The following is a 20,083-nucleotide window of genomic DNA, read 5'->3' on the forward strand; positions in this document are numbered from 1 at the left end:
ACCCTGCCCCATTGCCGGGGACCAGGGGAGCAGGGCGGGCCCTGGCTCAGAGAGGTTTGCGTTCTGCACAGCTGTAGTTCCTTAACTAAAAGTGCACCGTCACTGGATGCTCAATTCTGCATTGTATTTCTTTATTGATTTGTGTACTGCTGAACCTCAAAGTCTCAGGGAAGAGAAGGCACGCTAGTGGAGGTGGGGGGAGCACAGACCGAGAGTGAGGGCTCCCTCCCAGCACCCTCAGAAGGCAGCCTCCAGCTCCTGGATGGTCCAGGCACAGACCTGGGGTTGTCCTCCACGACCCCCACGACCCCCACGAGCCCCGTCCCTCCAGGGCAGTGGGGCTGAGAGGCCTGTAGCCAAGGAGCCCATCCCAGCGGTTTCCATGGAAGGGCAGGAGCCTCAGCCTGGGATTAGGGAGGAGCCGCCGAGCTCTAGGACTCCCAGTCGTCCTCGTCCTCCTCACCAGGAGGCTGCTGTGGTGGTGGCAGGGGTGGGATGGAGTCTGACATGCGGGAGAAGGCTCCTCCTGGCCCCTCGCTGGCCGCTGGCGCAGGTCCTCTCCCAGAGATGCCTGAGGGGTGAGGTGGAAGGTGACAGGGGAGGTTTGGGGCCCAGTCCCTAGAGACTTGGGAAGAAAAAGGCAGAAAGTGCATGACGCCAACACCCCGAGTCCCCTGCTCTGTCCTACCTTTGCGCCTCATGACCAGCTTGTTAAAGAGATCCGACATCAAGTCCCCACCTTGGACTGTGGCTCTCACTGCAACAGGAAAGTCACGGTGAGGGAGGAGGAAGGGACCATGTATGAAACCTCCTGGTGACAACCTCAGGGTCACTCCATCTGTCCTTTTTCTTCACTACTGACACACCCCAGCCCTCCACAGCCACGCGTCACCACCAGCTCCTGGAGCTTCAGTCTGCCAGTGGACACAGCACCAGGGCACTGGAAAGGAAATGGCTGACATCTGAGTAACTGTCACGGCCACTCTGTGAGACAAAGGGGCGCGAATGAGCAGCCCCCTTCGTATGGATGAGGAAACCAGCACAGAGAGGTTGTAGTCTGCCTGGGTCACAGTGCAAGCTCAGAAGCAAAGCTGGGACTCCACTCAGGACTGCTGTCATCCAGGGCACTGCTGCTTATGCCCAGGTGTTACATTTATGCCAGTGTCACAGCAGAAGGAACCTGTAGCCCCAAGAGACTTAGAGAAGCAGGACTGAATGACTCACCCAGGTCCTCTGTTTCTAAACTACTGTATCTCCGGTCATGCCTGACCAGGCGGTGGCGCAGTGGATAGAGCATCAGACTGAGACGCAGAGGACCCAGGTTTGAAACCCCTTGGCTGCCGGTTTGAGTGCAGGCTCATCTGGTTTGAGCAAGGCTCACCAGTTTGAGCCCAAGGTCGCTGGCTGGAGCAAGAGGTTACTAGCTCTGCTGTAGCCCCTGGTCAAAGCATGTATGAGACAGCAATCAATGAACAACTAAGGTGCTGCAACAAAGAATTGATGCTTCTCATCTCTCTCTCTCCCTTCCTGTCTGTCTGTCCCTATCTGTCCCTCTCTCTGTCACAAAAACAAAAACAATATGTGTGTGTGTGTGTGTTTATATGTATGTATGTCCCGTCTTGACCATTTGCTCGGGCAGCTGGCAGAGTGTGAGAAGATTCTCTCTTGTCGTTGGAGCTGGATGAGGCTCTGTGCTCTCCCAGCTTAGAGAAGAAGGTCCCACTCAGCAGCCCCAGAAGCCAGCAGGAATGCATTGCCCAGGCAGCAGAGACAGGATGCTAGGGAGGCCACTAGGGTTTCCAGCACACACCCTGGGGAGAGCAGGGGGCTGGCCTTTTGACACTGGGTGGCAAGGAGCACCCTGTTGGCATGGTGGTTAGAAGAGGCGGGCCTTTTCTTGGAGCCCTACTGGGGGTGGTGTGGGGCCCTCACCTTGCTCCTGCTCCTTCTGTTTCTTCTTCTCTAGCTTGCGCTCCTTGACGCTGCGGAGCTTGGCCTTGCCGATGCCCCCAGCCTGGCGGATGGACTCCAGCAGAGTGGCCCGGCCCCTGGAGGGCTCCACCACTTCCTTGGGAGCTCCCTGGACTGGAGCTGGGAGCAGGGAAGGAAGGCCGCTCAGACAGGGCCAGGCTGTGGGACAGCCCTGCCCGGCCCACGGCTCTGGGGGTCCAGAGGAGCCCTCAGCAGCCTGGCTGTGAGGAAGGCTCTTCCTGATGGATGCTGACTGCGTCCCCCTGAGCTCAGGAAGTCGTGTCCAGACACCCCGGTCCCTCTCCAATCCCCACCCAGCCTAGGTGCCACCCTGCAGAGGGGGACTCTGGGAATTACTGCGGTGCCAAGTATCTAAATGTGACACATGATCCACAAGGAATTCTGTGCCACTTCTGGGTGGTGATGACTGGGAGACATATGAAAACTGAAATTCTGCACTTTATGGGACACGTGAATATTTTTTTGCTGTTTTCAATTATTTTAGTAGCTCCCCTTTTCCATTGGCTGAAGGAGGACTGGGGGATCCCCAGACCTATCTGTCCAGGCTCCCTCTATCCTGGAGGATGGAGTTCTGGCGCTCTACCCAATGGAACAAGATTTAAAATCAGAACTATTCTAAAGCTCTGGAATTTACGACCACTACACAAACATACAGAAAATTCTTCAAGGATCCACAATTAGAGGCACCCTCAACCAGCCCCCTGCCTCCCACATACGCACCCCCATCCTTGCTGCTGCTCCTACCTGAAGGAGACATGCTGCTGTCATCCTCCCTGGCACCTTGCCCTGGAGAGCCCACGGTCTGTGGTGAGAGGTGGGGTGGGGGGGCGCTGACCAGCACTTCTGGAGCTGGGGGCGGTGGGGGTGGTGGCGGTGGGGGTGCTGTTAGCACCCCATCTTCTAGGACTGAAACAAGTGTGAGAAATGTGAGCTGCCTTGGGAATAAAGTGGCCTGCCTCCCCTGCTGGCTCGCGCTCACCTGGCTTAAAAGGCTCAGCCACCTCTGTGCGGAAGGTGGGCAGCTCTGGAACGGCACCAGGGGCAGAGGGGGCAATGCCGGGGCCCAGATCGGCGCTGTACATGAGGTCATCAGCGATGCCTGGCAGGTCGGGCAGGTAGGACGGCACGTCGATCTCGGGCACTTGGCCCAGGTCGGGCACATAGAAGTAGTTCTCTGGAACCTGCAGGAAGAGGCGAGGCTATGTGGGATGGGTGCTGCAGGGGTCATGGGCCCTGCAGTCCGCCGGCTCGGGAGGGATAAGGGGCTCAACAAACACCTCGCCTAGAGAACCCTGGCAGGACCGCACCTCCTCATCCACTGTACCCCCTGCACCCAAGCACCAGCTGTCTCTACCTGTTGCTCCAGCTGCTCTCTCTTGCTGATGGACAAAGGGGCATCAAATAGCTTCTCCTCTGTCTCCGCCCCCAGCATCACATGGGTCTTTGTTACAGCACCAGCTAGGGGGTCCAGGAAGACATACTTTTTGTACCTGTAGAGGTGGGGTGGAGGTCAGGCAATCTGTCATCTGTCCTAGGCCCACGGCCCTGACCTACTTCATTGGGGGCCGCCATCAATCTGCACTGTGGATTCCCAGGCCTTACAGAGCAACTCAGGCTGCAGACTTCTGCTGCACCCGAGTCTGCTGCCCCCTGGCCCCCCCCCCCCCCCACTGAGCATTCCAGGCCTCCCACTATCCCGCTCTGGCCCCACTCTGGCCATACAGGTTCTCAGTGGTGTTGAAGAGCAGCAGGGAGCTGACAGAGCTGATGTTGCTGGGAAGGCCCCCGAGCCCCTCCTCGGCCTCATCCTCAGGTTCCACCTTGGTGTTCACACACACAGGGAAGTATTTCAGCTTCTCCTGGGGGGGGGACACAGAAGGATGGTGGGTTTCAGGGCCAGACCAGTGACCCCCACCGCATGTCGTCCAAATCCTCTTGGGGACAGAACTCTATGGTGGGCCTCAGTTGCTCCCTCACATCCAGGACTGCCACTGGTCAGCCCTGCAAGCGTGTGAACTGTGTGTGCCCATCAGACCTGCAGGGCCTGTTCATCCAGGGGGCGGTGCTTGCTCTGGACCCTGTGGCGGGGGCGTCTCTGCAGGCCAAAGTCCTGGGCCCCTGTGAAGATGGAACTGTACTCCTGCAGGCACTCTGGAGCTGGGTACTTGGCACTGGAGAACACCTGTGGACACAGGGAGAGTCGGACATCACTTTTTCAGGGGTTCCAAGAAGTTTCGAACAGCCTAGGGTTGGGGTGGGGGGACTCTGAGAAGGAGAGCTTGAGGTGTGGCCGGACAGTGAAAGTAAGGCCCTGGGCAACCTCAAAGGCACAGGGACTGGGTAGAGAACAGATATCTGCGACTGCCCACCAGCCACAGGGACATGTGGGCTACCTTGATGGCCTTCTTGCTGCCCTTGATCTTCTCAATCTTGGCCTGGGCTAAGGAGACCCTCTCCCCAGTGGCCGGCTCAGCTCCACTCTCTGGGAGATCCTGCCACGGAAAAAATGACAGGAGCTGGGGGCTGCTCCTCAAGCCCCTGCAGCCTCCTGCATTCCTCCTGCTTCTAACACCAAACCTGCAAAAAACCAGGGGCTTGAGCAAGAGTTCTTAAAAAGACAGTGTTTGCCCTGGCTGCTTGGCTCAGTGGACAGACCGTCAGCCCAGCATGCTGACATCCAGGATTCTATCCCTGGTCAGGGCACATATGAGAAGAGACCATCTGCTTCTCTTCCCCTCCATCTACCCCTTTCTCTCTCTTCCCCCTCATACCACTGGCTCAGTTGATTCAAACATCAGCCCCAGACAAGGGTTGCTGGGTAGATCCTGGTTGCAGTACGTGTAGGAGTCTGTCTACCTCCCCTCTTCTCACTTAAAAAAAAAAAGACAATGTTACCTGTGGGAAACAGGCTGCAAGTTGACAGGGTGCTTGCAGTTTAGATTTTTGGGGGCCAGAGGTGTGGGGGACTTGCAGTAAGCTGACAGGGTCCTTGCTGTCTATTCCTCCACCTCATTTGCTTGATTACGTTGCTAGAGGCTGTGGGAGGCTGTAAACTGACAAAGATCCTTGCAATTTAAGGGTTAAGTCAAAGGCTAAGCTCTTCCCCACAGCCTCCCGAATGTTTAGTTGTTGGTAAAAGCAATTTACATGCCCTTCCCCACACCTCCATGTTAACTACCATGCTGATGGTTTTTTTTTTTGTTTTTTTTTTTCGTATTTTTCTGAAGCTGGAAACGGGGAGAGACAGTCAGACAGACTCCCGCATGCGCCCGACCGGGATCCACCCGGCACGCCCACCAGGGGGCGATGCTCTGCCCCTCCGGGGCGTCGCTCTGTCGCGACCAGAGCCACTCTAGCGCCTGGGGCAAAGGCCAAGGAGCCATCCCCATCGCCCAGGCCAACTTTGCTCCAATGGAGCCTCGGCTGCGGGAGGGGAAGAGAGAGACAGAGAGGAAGGAGAGGGGGAGGGGTGGAGAAGCAGATGGGCGCTTCTCTTGTGTGCCCTGGCCGGGAATCGAACCCGGGACTTCTGCACACCAGGCCGACGCTCTACCACTGAGCCAACCGGCCAGGGCCGCTGATGGTTTTTTACTTGTCCCATCCTCCATGTCCCTGGAAGAGACTGGAAGCAGTTTCTTTACTCTTTATTTGTGAAGTTAAGATGTTATGCATGGTGGGGGGTTTTCTGCACTTGGGAGAATTCTTGGTTTGCCTCAGAAATGTGACTTTGTAACAGAGATCTCTTTGTTTTGCAAATGGCTTTGCTCTCTGCACTATAATTAAAGTGTTTTGGGGGTGCAGGCTTGTTCTTGTAGGTCATCAGTTTACAGGAGCCCTCTCAATCCCATCTGTTTTTGCTGGGGTCCAGCCCCGGGGGGAATCCAGGGGTCCTACAGGAAGAGACGGCGTCGGCGCGAATCGAGTGAGAGAGCCGAATTCTTTTCTTTCTCTTTATTCTCTCGTTAGCATTTACTGCCAGGCATCTCTGCCAAATGCTAGTATAGCTTCTTTTTTATACACACACACACTAAGTTACAATTACATAGTATTAATCATTGCTTCTGTTTCACTATGTTTACATGTTTCCAGATAACAGTTAATTTATATCTATAAACTACAAATCAGGTGGCAAATCATTCAAAGTACAACTATAAAATAACTTGAATAGTGATAACAACATCGGTAAAAGCTTTTAAAGGATTAGTACTAACTAATAACTCAACTTTACTGTTGTTATGAGTCAAGGGGCAGAGAGAGATTAGCAGACGAAATCATTAAGGACTAGCAAAGGACCACCGCTTGCTCAGGAAAATGGCCTTGAGTTTATGCAGTGTCCTAATTTTTCTCACAAGATTTCAAAAGGCTTGCCCATTAAGAAATTGACATAACATTAAGAGTAACTTTTACTTAAAGATATATAGAGTGTACTTGCAAGATAGCTTAGTAGCAACATAATTTCAGAAGACATTAATTGCTATTGCTTCTATGGATCCCCCCACATTCCTCTCATTATCTGAAGGAAAAATCTTTTTTTTTTTTAAATAAATTTTTATTAATGTTAATGGGATGACATTAATAAATCAGGGTACATATATTCAAAGAAAACATGTCTAGGTTATCTTGTCATTAAATTATGTTGCATACCCCTCACCCATAGTCAGATTGTCCTCCGTGACCCTCTATCTAGTTCTCTGTGCCCCTCCCCCTCCCCCTAACTCTCTCTCTCCCTCCCTCCTATGTCCTCCCTCCCCCCACCCCTGGTAACCACCACACTCTTGTCCATGTCTCTTAGTCTTGTTTTTATGTTCCACCAATGTATGGAATCATGTAGTTCTTATTTTTTTCTGATTTACTTATTTCACTCCGTATAATGTTATCAAGATCCCACCATTTTGCTGTAAATGATCTGATGTCATCATTTCTTATGGCTGAGTAGTATTCCATAGTGTATATGTGCCACATCTTCTTTATCCAGTCTTCTATTGAAGGGCTTTTTGGTTGTTTCCATGTCTTGGCCACTGTGAACAGTGCTGCAATGAACATGGGGCTACATGTGTCTTTACGTATCAATGTTTCTGAGGTTTTGGGGTATATACCCAGTAGAGGGATTGCTGGGTCATAAGGTAGTTCTATTTGCAGTTTTTTGAGGAACCACCATACTTTTGAAGGAAAAATCTTGGAAAGTACATAAACCTTATGAGAATGTCTCACTGAGAAAGCCCAGTAACTGCCTTCAGTCATAAAACAAATCTCTTAGCAAAACATTCATTTCTTGCCGACTGCGTTCCCATTCCAGGCCACGCAATGGGCCATTCCATTACTCCTTACCTAAGATTCTATTGTCTAGTCAAATTTTATTTATTTACTATATTCACACACTAGTTAAGTTCTAACTATATTCTTCTCAGAGTGTTCCACTATCTGCAGGTCAGGTAAGCAAGAATAAAGGAAAGTTTCCCTACTCTATCACATGAAAAGGCTAGGGAGGAAAAATGATGAATTAAGTGAAGGCCGAAAGGTGCTCTGTGCACAGCCACTGCCTCCTACCCATTCACAAGTCACAATCTATTCTTTCTAACATGATTAATAAGAAGAAATTCTCCTACAAACTTAACCCTTTACGAGGGATATCATAGCCAGCCTCTTATGTTTATGAGCCCAGTTCAAGGGGCTTACAGGCTTTTCTGTGGAACTCACACCCTCTGTCTCATTTCCAAAGAAATTACTACGAATCTACAGGGAAAGCACGGTACTATTATCCCTGTGCCATAAATAATAGCACACACCCAGAAAAGGGGGGATATAAGGCCAGATTAATTCAAAAAGTCAAAGGGGGAAGTATCGTTGTGCCTTTCCTTTGCAGTGACTTTGTCTACCCGCAGCCATTGGTCTTCACTGTGGTGACTTTGTCAACCAGCAGCTGTTGGTCTTCTCTGCTGTGACTTTGTCAATCAGCAGTTTTTGATCTTCTTCTGCTGTGACCTTGTCAGCCAGCAGTCATTGATTGGCTCCCGACACATTTTCTCTCTGTGTTTATTTTCTCACCCTCCACAGTTACCACTCAAACCTGCACCGAGTTGCACTGGCTCACCACAGTTACGTGCTTGTCAGGGTCAACCTTGGAACTGCCCAGCTAACCTTTCAAGGATTATGCAAGTGGAAGGGTCTAGGACTGCACTGGACCGAGCTCCTTGGAGCTCTGGGTCAGGATGGGCAATTACCCTGGTCCCGAGCTGGTCCTGGACATGCCACCTGAAGACATGGTTCCACCTCCCGCTTTACAGCCTCAAGCTTAGGCAAGCAGAGACAGAACCGTCATGACTGTCAGGACACAATCACCTATTTACAGACTAAGAAACCAAAGTTCGGCAAAGCTGGGCCTACACTCAAGTCCTAGAGCTGTTCACAAGGAACTGCCCTGACATGTGATAAACCGCTCGTGTAAGTACACCCCACGCCTTAAGGTTCTCATGGTTGTGGTCTGGCTGCTCACCAGCCTCCACCCCACTTCCTACCCCGATCAGTCAGCTGCAGTAACACTCACTGCCCTGCTATTCTCTGAACAGGCCAAACTCACTCTTGTCACGGGGCATTGGCATCAGATGCAATGCCGTCCCCCAGTTGCCCACATGGCCAGCTCCTTCACTGCCTGAGCTCCCTCCTCGCTGAAGCCTTCCTGACCACAGAATCTGAAAAGGCTCCTGTCATTTTCCAACCCCCACCCACTTTACTTTCACACAGTGCCACTGACATTATGTGTCTCCTGTCTAACATGTGCTCCAAGGGACTGGGGACTCCACTTTGTTCCCTGCGTATTCCCAGTGCCTAGAACAGTGCCTGGCACCTGCACAGGCCCCTCTGTGGGTACTGATGACTAACACCCAGGTGTCCTAAACGTAAATGCTCATGAGCCTCACTTACACTGTCCCCACATTATTCAGCAACAGCAAGGGGCTTCTCACTGCAGTGTTAACTCTGGCTCTCAAGTGCCAGTGCATCCTCCCTATAAAGCTCCCCCACTTCCAGGACCACCAGTTCCTGGCCAGGACCACCATTTCCACATTCAGAGCAGTCACATCTCAGCATCCAGCTGGCAGGAGTGAGCACATAGTGAGGCAGGAGAAATGAGGCAGTGTTTCAACAGTGCCTTCGGAAAGGTGGGAGGATACAGTGGAGGCAGAGAGCCCCAGACTCTGCAGTGGGAGACTGCAGGACCAGGGGACTCAGATTTCTCTAAAGGTTGAAATGAAGAGTCAAGACTCTGGCCCAGCCTTCATAAACCATCCTCACCCATTCTAGGAGGTTTTGGCCTCCAGAGACTCATTCCATCAGTCAAGTTCACAATCCAGGGGTCTCTATCCTGATGATGTCTCTCTGATTTCTGCCAGCTCCTCATGTGCCAGACGTGGAGGGGTAGGGCCTGGGGTACAAGGAGGTACCCCAAGCAGCTTAGTTTTCCTTGATAGACTGGCCTGACTGGGGCAGCAATGCAGATAGAGAACAAGAGGGGAGTTTCCTTCCAACTAGAGAACGCAGAACCCCACATCTTTTCAAGCATGAGCTCCATCATTTCCGGCAGGAAGCAAGGTCTTCATCTACTGGGGGGTGCTTCCTCCAGTTCTCAACTGTAAAGCCAACAATCCACCCCTATGCTCACTTTCCTACCCACAATCTACACCACTGGCATCCCTGTGCAAGGAAATTAGGCACATTACACAAATTACAACAACATGACAAATCATACAATTTCAACAATTACAAAGGTACATTTCACCAGTCTCTGAGCACTTTGCCAAAAGCGCAAAATGTCCTCAGCCTTCTTTCTAGCCATGGGAAAAGCTTTCAGGGGCAGGGGAGTGCTTTCAGCAAAGCCGCTTCCCACCCCCATCAGGGTATTTCACATCGTCCAAAATCCGTAAGTCCATCCAACAAAGGAGTCAATGCCCACTCCGGTCATAGTCCAGGAAATCAGTCCACACACATGGGATGTCAGCCACCCCCCTCATCCCTGCTGTCCTGGCAGGTCTTACACTGTCCCAAAGAGGGGCACATGCAATGGCAGTCAGCATTTCTATCTCTGCTCTGGAGAGCATGATGGCGTTCAGCCCTATGTCCCAAAATCGCAGACCTACCAGGAACATAGTAAGTATTCCTTGCTGCTGGGCTCTCATCTTCTGGAGACTGCGGATCGCCACTCCAGCCCGATTCTCCTCATCCTCCAAAGAGGAACTGAAAACACCAGCTCCTGCTGCCGGGCTCGAGTCCTGGGCTGCTACCGGGCTCAAGTCCCAGGCTGCTGCCGCCTTCTGCTCCGCAGACCTTGCAGCTTCAGCCTCAGCCTCAGCCCCGGCCTCCCGCTGCTGCTGGCTCTCCACAATGTCCAGGGCAATCTGCAACTCACGAACCTCTGAATCCTTCTCCAGCAGCTGCTCCATTTCCAGGCGAATCTCACAAACCTGGTCGACTTCCTCCTCCAGCGCTTCCTCCAGCTCCAGGGTCAGCATCTGTTTGCTCCAGCTTCTTCCATTGCTTGGTTTGCAGGTCCCAGGCAGCCTCTTCCACAGAGCTCTTGGTTTTCTCATATATGGCTGTGAAAGTCAGCCAGCCTATGGTCCCTAAAAGGACAGCCATGGGGAATCATAACATCAGCCAGTCCTCTATTCCACCACTCAAAGGTGGTAGTGGCTCCTTGCTGATTTGTATCGAATCCTGCCGACTATGCCAAATGTAAAGCAGCAGCCTGGTCCATGCAGGTTCGCATTGGATTCGGATAGTCAGTAAAGAAACAACAGAGCCAAAAACTGGTGGGCCATCATCTTTAATCCTAGCTTGCACCTGGCGGGCAAGTAAAAACACACACTGGGCTCCAAAACCCACTCATTCAGTGCTCACAAAGCTACTGACTTATCCAAGTTTCCTAGAATCAAAGGTTTCTAGCTCACCAGACTTACTCACCTCTGTTCCCCATCTCCTTCCTTCTCCCTGCACAAACTAGCTTCTCCTTCAGCACTCTGCCATCTTGGCTGCTTCTCCAGGCCTCCTCCATGTGGCCTGTCTCTGCTCTCTCCTCTAATGCTAATCTCAGGAACCAAGAGAGGGCAAGCTCCCGTTCTGCCCCCATTTTATAGTGTAGAAATCAAAACCTTTAATCCAATATACAAAATAGGGAAGTCTCTGATACAAAGTCACTTATCTGGGGCATGATGGTATTGCACCACCCCACATCAAAAAGTGTGGGAAAGGCTTAGGCCTAAAACCAAGCCCCAGGCTACAAGGATCCTGCCTGCCCCCAGCCCACCCCCAACACACATTAATATCACCTGTGTGACAGCATCCACGTGGGCAGCGCCATCTTTAACAAAGTGAGCATAATATATTTTATCTGCCCAACACCAACTCTGCCACTCTGGCCCTGGATGCTGGCGCAACCTCAGTGGTTATGTAACCACTTCACTGGAAGTTGATGTGGGGAGGGAGGAATGCCAGATCTGCAGATGGACAAAAGCTACCCTGTTCTTGTTTTTATTTGTACATTAAGGAGACAAGGGATGATTGATTTAACAAGCAAGAGAGAGGCAGAGAGAGAGACAGAGACAGACAAAAAGGGAGAAGGGCTGAATCTTAAAATTGAAAACATCAAACTTAACAAGTGTAATGCTGGTGGCCAAGGCCAGGCAGGTCCATGCCATGGGCCAGCAGAGATGAGTATTGTATATTCAGGTCCCAGGTGGGAACGGTAGGGAATTGATGAAGATAGACGTAAAGAATTAAAGATTATAGGCCTGACCTGTGGTGGCGCAGGGGATAAAGCGTCGACCTGGAAATGCTGAGGTCGCCGGTTCGAAACCCTAGGCTTGCCTGGTCAAGGCACATATGGGAGTTGATGCTTCCAGCTCCTCCCCACCTTCTCTCTCTCTCTCTCTATTCCTCTTTCCCACCCCCTCCTCTCTGAAAAATTAATAAAGTCTTTTAAAAAAAAAAAAGAATTAAAGACTATAAAATATGGGTCTGGGAGGTTTTCACAGTTCCTGCTAGCAGAAAATTACTGCCCTAGCAGAGCTGCCAAACATGGCCGCTGCCTGAAACTGCATCCTTCTTTATTTTCAGGGCAAGTGGGCCATTAGCAAATCAATTGGGTTTCCAAGGTAACCCAAGAACTCCACCAAGTGTAGAAAAGCCCCACAATACTCAAACATACACAAAGAAGCCAGTTTTTCCTTCCAGGGAACATGGGGGGAAGGATGAGCAAATACATGGAGGTGTGGGGAAGGGCTTAGCCTTTTGCAGCTTAGTGAGGTAGGGGGCTGGGCAGCAGCCAGTTCCCAGCACCTCTGTCCCTCAGAAATAACTCTAAAAGTCCTGTTGATTTTTCAGTCTCCGACAGGTCCACATTGAATTTGGGCAGATGGTAGAGAAACTGAGGGGCTGAAAAGCTTTGGGCCATTACCATTTCGTCAATTCTCACAACAGTGGACGAGCAAACAGGAAAGGGAAAACTGCTTCTCAGGCAAACAAACAGCAAAAAAGGCCCCTGACAGTGGCGGGCAGGCAATCTGCAATCCACAATCCACCCTGAGGGCAAGTACCCATCGCCTTACATAGACTATCCACACATGGTGCTGCCATGCGCTCATGCACTAATCAAGCAAAGTGCTTGCAGCCGGTAAACCAGAAAGCAAGCCTAACACAGCTGTTTTCCCAACATTCCATACCCCTTTAGGGTTGCTCACTTCACAATCTATGCGACAGGTATCTTCTGTGACAGTCCCTGTGTGAGGAGTGAGGTACATTACATAAACAAACAGATGACAGCACAAGTTATATAATTACAATGATTACAAAGGTGCCCTTCACAATGTCTCCCTGAGCGCTCTGCCCAAGGAGTTAACTGGAGGCTCACCTCTAATCCCCTACTCCAGGGTAGATGGGAGAGCCTGTACAGTCCAGGGCTATGTCCACTGAAGAAAGTATCCTTGTTGCATCTCTGCAACTGGATGGGAACAGCTTCCCAGTGCAGGAGGGCTTCCACAGTTGCTGCAGCCCCCCTATAAGGTCTGTTATAGTATTTTCCACAAGTGGTGTGTCCATACAGCAAGTAGCCAGTGACCCCCTCTGGTTGCAGTCCAGGAGTACATTACACCACTCAATCATCAGTCCACGATAGAGAGCCCAGCTGTCTGTGCAAATCACCAAGGTAAATGTCTATTACAAGCCAACTAGTCATACAGCTCTTTATTAATGGACCTCAATGCCTTTCTATAGTGCTCTGTCCATTGCCACAAACCCTATCCAAATCCCTCAGAGGTCCAAGCTCACAGGGCCTGGTGGAGTCAAACACATTCAAGGCCTGTGCTGCCTTGACAGTTCTCTTAGCTGTTGTGGCTACTGCTGCTGCAAAAAAGCACCTATGACCTTCTAATGCCAACACCTGCTGCACATTAGACCAATTCTACATGGGGTTTCTGGCCCCTACCCTTGGCCTTCCCCCTATTCAAACTGGAACAATGGGTCTTAGGGATCTTCCTCTCTTTCAGCTGTCTCCATCAAGTAATTCTGCAACCATGCAAGCTGAATGCCAGCCATTTCTTGGCAGCTGCCGGGACCACCTGCTCCCCCTACTTTTTCAGTGGCTAGAACCTCTATTGCAGCTTAAGCTGCCACAAAAGTTCTAACAGGGTTTTATTAAACTTGCCATCTAATTTCTCCCTATGTGCCCTAGCTGCAATCACATCTACCCATATCTGTGTTCAGGTAATCTTTACAGGCCCATTTCTCTTGTTTGTCGGGGGGCAGCATAACCAGCAGCCCACACAGCCTTACAATCCGGTGCTACCTCCATCTCCCCCAAATCCACTACCATCTGTGTAACCAAGTTGATGGGCTGCCCCATATAGGGGCTCAAGATAGCCACTAGTGACCCAAAAAGGGCTGACGGGGTGCTACAGAGAATAACGTCCCCCATTCCTGCTGTAAACACTTCCTTATCTGGTCCACAGGACCCCAGGTTGAAAGCAGCATTCTTTATATCTAGTTCCCAAAAGGCCTGGGTCAGCTCACTATAGGACTGCCACCAACTCACTGCCCCTGGTAAGTCCCCAGCATTCTGCCAGATTGCACAAATGGTGGCTATCACCCATTCTAATAGGGTATGGTTTCCTGGGTTGTCATGGCAGTTCTGAAGATGCTGCCTCAAGGAGGAGTGTGTGGTAATGGCAGCCAATTTCTCCATCTCTGTTCCAGAGAGCATGATGCCATTCACCTCTGTGTCCCACAACCACAGCAACCAGGTTGCCAGAGGCTCGGCTCAGTAGGTTTCTGCCTGAACTGTGCCCCCAACTTCATCAGCTCTGCCTGGGTGTAGGGCTGGACCACAGAGTGTTCCACTACCTGCAGAAGGAGCTGTGCCTGCCCCTAAGGGACTCTTGGCTGTTGGGTTTTTACCTTCTGTGCGACCACCAATCAGGCTCTGAGTCTGTGGACAGCATTTTCAGCCTGAACATCCCCCTCAGAAGAGGAGGAGTTGGAAACACCTGCTCCCACCGACTCAGAGCCACTCCACTGGCACAGATGCTGCTCCATCTTCAGTGCCTACTTCAGCTCCTGGGGCTGCTGGCTCTCAGCCTGAAGCTGAGCCTTGTAGTGGAATAATCCATTGCATGGCCTTGGATGGGAATACAGCCAACAAGAAAAGAATGTTTTGCCAAGAGAATTGTTTTGTGACTTGAAGGCGGGTCACTAAAACAGGTCTATGTGACTGAAGGCAGTTGCTGGGCTTTTCTCAATAAAACATTCTCATAAGATTTCTGTACTTTCCAAGCTTATCCCTTAAGATAAGGAGAGGAATGTTATAGGATCCATAGAAGCAATAGCAATTAATGCCTTCTGATATTATGTTGTTACTAAGCTATCTTGCAGGTGCATTCCATGTATCTTTAAGTAAAAGTTACACTTGATGTTATGCCAATTTCTCAGTAAACAAGCTTTTTGAAGTCTTGTGAATAAAATTAGGACACAGCGTGAACTCGGGGCCATTTGCCTGAGCGAGCGGTGGTCCTTTGCTAGTCCTTGATAATTTCATCTGCTGATCTCTCTCTCTGCACCCTGGACTCACAACAACATTTGGTGCCTTCTGTGGGGCCTTAAGAAGAGATTGGAAACAGATGGAACCCTGAAAGGGTAAGTTGGATGCGCTGTGTATGCGAAACTTTCGGGTAACTAGCAAAGTCATGGTATATTCCCATTTATTACAGGACAATTATGTACAAGTTTTAAAATCCCTTTTAAAAGGGTCTGGGATTCAGATAAAAGACAAGGTTTTGTTACGTCTTTTAAATGCTATTCAGAAACACTGTTATTGGTATACTCCTGAACATTGTAATCAATTGAATTTGAATGTTTGGCAACAAGTAGGAAAATCTTTAGGCTGTGTTCATCAGCATGGAGATCCACTTGATGCTGAAATGTGGGCTGCTTATAATCTTATTGTTATAGCCCTTGGACCTTTGCAATCAGATGGAGATTCTGTTAAAGACTTGAGTGAGGTTATTTATAATGAGCCTGAAGAATTTGATTCAGCACAGAATGAATAGAATAATGACTTAGACAATACTGTCTCTGCTTCTGAAATTACTGATAATGTTAATGAAATTCATTCATCCAAAGGCTTTCATCCCTCTTTCTTAAAAAATGAAAGAGCCCCTATGAATGATGTTGCCTGTCTAAAACATTTATTAAGTGAACTACAATTTACACTGGAACAACAGGAGACTGGAAATCAGTATACTGCTTATCCTGTTCAAAAGCAAGATATATGTGAGCCTACGGCTCCTCCAATTCAAGGTAAAAAATTAATTGGTACTGGCAGGGGAAGGATTTTTCAATTCCCTGAAATCTCTGAAATGCAACAGGTGCTTATGCATCATGATGATTTAGAATCTAATTCTAGTAATTTTTCTGCATCTATTTTTCCAATTATTCAACAGCCTTTTCCTCTTAATGTTCCAGATCCTGGGGGAGGGCATAATATCCAATTTGACTAAACTGAATTTACTTTCTTGAAGCTAGTCAAACAATCTGTTGCTACGTATGGACCTCAGTCCTCATATGTTCAAGGTCTTATCTCTTCCTATTGTAATAATCACTTAATCATTCCTTTGGATTGGGATTTACTTGCTAGTATGGTTTTGGAACCAGGATAATATCTACAATTAAAATCTTGGTGGAGAGAGGAGGCTTTTAGAATATCTTGCATGAACACCAGAAATCATCCCCTGGGAGCTACTTTTGAAATGCTCATCAGCGTTGGCGCTTATGCAGCTGTGGGACAACAAACTAGTTATACTGATGGTGTTATAGCTCAGATTAGATCGCTTGTCTTAAAGCCTGGATGCAAATCACTGGAGATAGAGACAAGGGAAAAAAGCTTGCAGCTTTACATTAGTTGATACAAACTCAATTAGAATTAGGACATATAGAAGAATCATGAAGTCCTTAGAATTCTCTATTCTTTGTAATAATAAAATAAATAAATACTAATTTTCTTTGGTGTTTTAGCTACAGTCCTCTGAGCTATCATTTTGTTTCTTTCTTATTCTTTGCCTGGAAACTGGGGCAGGGGACATGTGTTGGATCTGACTATAGAAAATATCCCAGCAGCATGCCTTAAACTTATGAGAAAATATCCCAGCAGCTGCTAAGAGAATTTTCTTGGGGAAATTTTGTTTAGTCTCATCCATCGTCAGTCCCTCTGTCAGAAAATGCCCTGATTAAAATCAGGCAGGCATCTTTCTAGTCTGACTGTGCTCTGAAATCCCGGGTTCTCTTTGGTTTGTCTAGTCTGGTTTGTCTGATTCTAATTTCTGTTTAGTTTTTGTTTGATGTTGTCTAAAATGTGATTTTTAAGGCCTGAATTGTTTACATACAAAAATTTAAAATGCCGGCTTTTATATTGAAAAAATAGTTTCATCCATATATTTTTTGCTTTAACATGAGAAATTATAAGGAGCGCTCATTTAAATTTAAATTGAATAGAATATGGATCCTTAAGACTTGCTGATTTAGTTAATACATTGTAAGGTATATTCAAAGTTTGAAATCAAATAAGAATTCAAGTATCAGGATTAAAGTTATATGTTATACTTCTGTTTCTGTGTTGAAAATTGTCTTGTGTGTAAAATATGCTCAAATTTGTAAAACTAAGGAATTAAACAAAATTAAGTCATTTTAAGAATTTATCTCAAGCTGCTTCAGACAGTTGGCTGCTTGTAAGGCAACATCATGAAAAAGGAGGCACTGAGGAAAGCGGGAATTTAGTTCCTCTGATGCCGTATAATAGACTTAACAATACAAAAGACTTTTAGATATAGAAGCTGATGCATCTCTTATTACTAAGCAACATTAGTTTTCTTTTTAGCCCACTTAGGCAGTAGTCACTAAGCTGCATGGCTTAGGAGAAGTCCCTAACAAAGCTCTAAAATTTCTTTTACAATAGGAAAATAACAAAAGTCATTTGGCCTCTGATAAAGAAAAACATTTATCTTATAAATAATTAAAAGAGCAACTTTTTAAATTACAGTCTAAACTTTCTGACAAGGAGTTTTTTATACTCACTATGACCAAACTTCTGCCAAAGCTCTTAAAGAGTTAAAAACAGCTTGCTCCCAGTATAAAACTAACTGTCTTTATACGCAGGAACTGCTGTCCTCCCTCATAGACTCTGAATGTTATATTTCAAAAAATTTAGAACTGTTAGCTTGGACTGTTCTTTCAAAAGCGAAAGAGTTACAATTTATGACTTAGTAGGAGAATCAGGCTTGTATTCAAGCTAATCAAAATACTAATGCTAACCCTCTTATTAATATTACAGAAAAAAACCTTTTTAAATAGAAAGTTTAGTAATTTACAACAGCAATGTAGGCAAAATGTAGAAGTGAGAATTTGCTCTTATCTCCACAAATACAGGACTAGTAAATACCTTCCAGAAAATTGAAGCCTCAGCATAAGTTGGAAATAGAAAATAGGGAGATTTGACAATTAAATAAACTTACCCAGGAGGCACAAAATGTTTTAATTAAGACTAAGACTTCAAAAAACATCATTGACTGTTTCTAGCAATGCTAGCTGTTGTGTCTATAACAATAAGCATAACTATTCTTACTAAGTTTATATTACTTAAATAAGCAATGTTGAATAGTCAGACACTGTATCAACATTATGTAAATCAACGTTTAAAAAATTTGTTAAAAATATCCTCAATCTTTACTAAGCCATTATATAAATGACATATTAATAGCTTATAAAAATAATGCTGAACTTTCAGTCCTCCTTAAAAATGCTTCTGAAACCTTTTTTTTTTTTTTTTTTGTATTTTTCTGAAGCTGGAAACGGGGAGATACAGTCAGACAGACTCCTGCATGTGCCCGACCGGGATCCACCCGGCACGCCCACCAGGGGCGACGCTCTGCCCACCAGGGGGCGATGCTCTGCCCCTCTGGGGCATTGCTCTGTTGTGACCAGAGCCACTCTAGCGCCTGGGGCAGAGGCCAAGGAGCCATCCCCAGCGCCCGGGCCATCTTTGCTCCAATGGAGCCTTGGCTGCGGGAGGGGAAGAGAGAGACAGAGAGGAAGAGGGGGGGGAGGGGTGGAGAAGCAAATGGGCGCTTCTCCTATGTGCCCTGGCCGGGAATCGAACCCGGGTCCCCCGCACGCCAGGCCGACGCTCTACCGCTGAGCCAACTGGCCAGGGCCTCTTCTGAAACCTTAAATCAGTGTAGTTTGATTGTAGTTAAAGACAAAATTTAAACATCCTGTCCTATTAACATTGTTATTGATTCACAATATGTAGAACATACAATTAAACTTATAGAAACTATATTTCAAATAATAGTTCTAGATTGCACAAATTGTTTCAAGAGTTACAACTTTTATTGTAGGAATGAAATTTGCCTATCTATATAACTCACATTTTTTCTCATACAGCTTTACCAGGACCTATGTCTACTATAGATAATGAAGTTGATTAATTACTCATTAGATCAAGAAAAATAGCTACTAAGTTTTATACAAAGACTCATACAAATAAAAAAGATTTAATGCAAAAATTTTAAATAACCTGGTGAGAAGCTCGGAATATTGTTAGAAACTGTCCTCAGTATAGTATTATAAATGCTCCTCCATAACTCAGAGGAATGAATCCTAGGGGGCAACACAGTAATAACCTGTAGCAAATAGATATTGCTCATATTTCTTCTTTTAAAAAAAACTATCTTGGCCCTGGCTGGTTGGCTCAGTGGTAGAGCATCGACCTGGCGTGCGGAAGTCCCAGGTTCGATTCCCAGCCAGGGCACACAGGAGAAGCGCCCATCTGCTTCTCCATCCCTCCCCCTTTCCTTTCTCTCTGTCTCTTCCCCTCCCGCAGCCGAGGCTCCACTGGAGCAAAGATGGCCCAGGCGCTGGTAATGGCTCCATGGCCTCTGCCTCAGGGGTTAGAGTGGCTCTGGTCACAACAGAAGCGATGCCCTGGATGGGCAGAGCATCGCCCCCTGGTGGGCATGCCGGGTTGATCCCGGTCGGGCGCATGCGGGAGTCTGTCTGACTGCCTCCCTGTTTCCAGCTTCAGAAAAATACAAAAAAAACAAAAACAAAAAAAACCCCAAAAAACTATCTTATGTATAGTTTTATTAATATTTATTTTTCCTTTCGATAGGCCACACCTTTGCCTAGAGAAAAGGCTGATTATGTCATTCAACATCTTATTGAAGCTTTTAATGTTATAGGCATTCCTAAAGCAATTAAAACTGACAATAGTCTTGCATATACATCTACTCAATTTCAACAATTCTTAGTATTTTAGAATATTAAACATACTACTAGAATTCCATATAATCCACAAGGACAAGCAATTATTGAATGCAGTAATTGCACTCTGAAAAATATGTTACTTAAACAAAAGGGGGGAGAAGAAAGGAGATTATTCCCTAGAATTATGTTACACAAAGCTTTATTTACTTTAAATTTCTTAAATACAGGAGAAGATAATTTGACTGCTGCAGACATTAGACGAAAAGTAACAGTTCTAAGATTAATCAACCTA

The 20,083-nt window shown here is 47.6% G+C and overlaps 2 protein-coding genes across 2 annotated transcripts in view; both read right to left on the reverse strand.

Moving 5' to 3' along the window:
• The window catches only part of NACA (nascent polypeptide associated complex subunit alpha), a 337,284-nt gene that overhangs the window by 57,830 nt on the left and 259,371 nt on the right, over window positions 1-20,083 (reverse strand). The window lies entirely within an intron of this gene.
• The window catches only part of LOC136395308 (WASH complex subunit 1-like), a 32,857-nt gene continuing 12,883 nt past the window's right edge, over window positions 110-20,083 (reverse strand). Inside the window, 10 exon segments of the mRNA XM_066369840.1 lie at window positions 110-571; window positions 689-757; window positions 1,933-2,091; window positions 2,737-2,898; window positions 2,972-3,173; window positions 3,347-3,482; window positions 3,715-3,851; window positions 4,028-4,174; window positions 4,386-4,456; window positions 4,459-4,484. Coding sequence (XP_066225937.1) covers window positions 432-571; window positions 689-757; window positions 1,933-2,091; window positions 2,737-2,898; window positions 2,972-3,173; window positions 3,347-3,482; window positions 3,715-3,851; window positions 4,028-4,174; window positions 4,386-4,456; window positions 4,459-4,484 — 1,249 coding nt within the window. The 3' untranslated portion in view covers window positions 110-431.

This window comes from Saccopteryx leptura, chromosome 2 (assembly GCF_036850995.1).
Source record: "Saccopteryx leptura isolate mSacLep1 chromosome 2, mSacLep1_pri_phased_curated, whole genome shotgun sequence".
In the NCBI taxonomy this organism is placed as follows: Eukaryota; Metazoa; Chordata; class Mammalia; order Chiroptera; family Emballonuridae; genus Saccopteryx; species Saccopteryx leptura.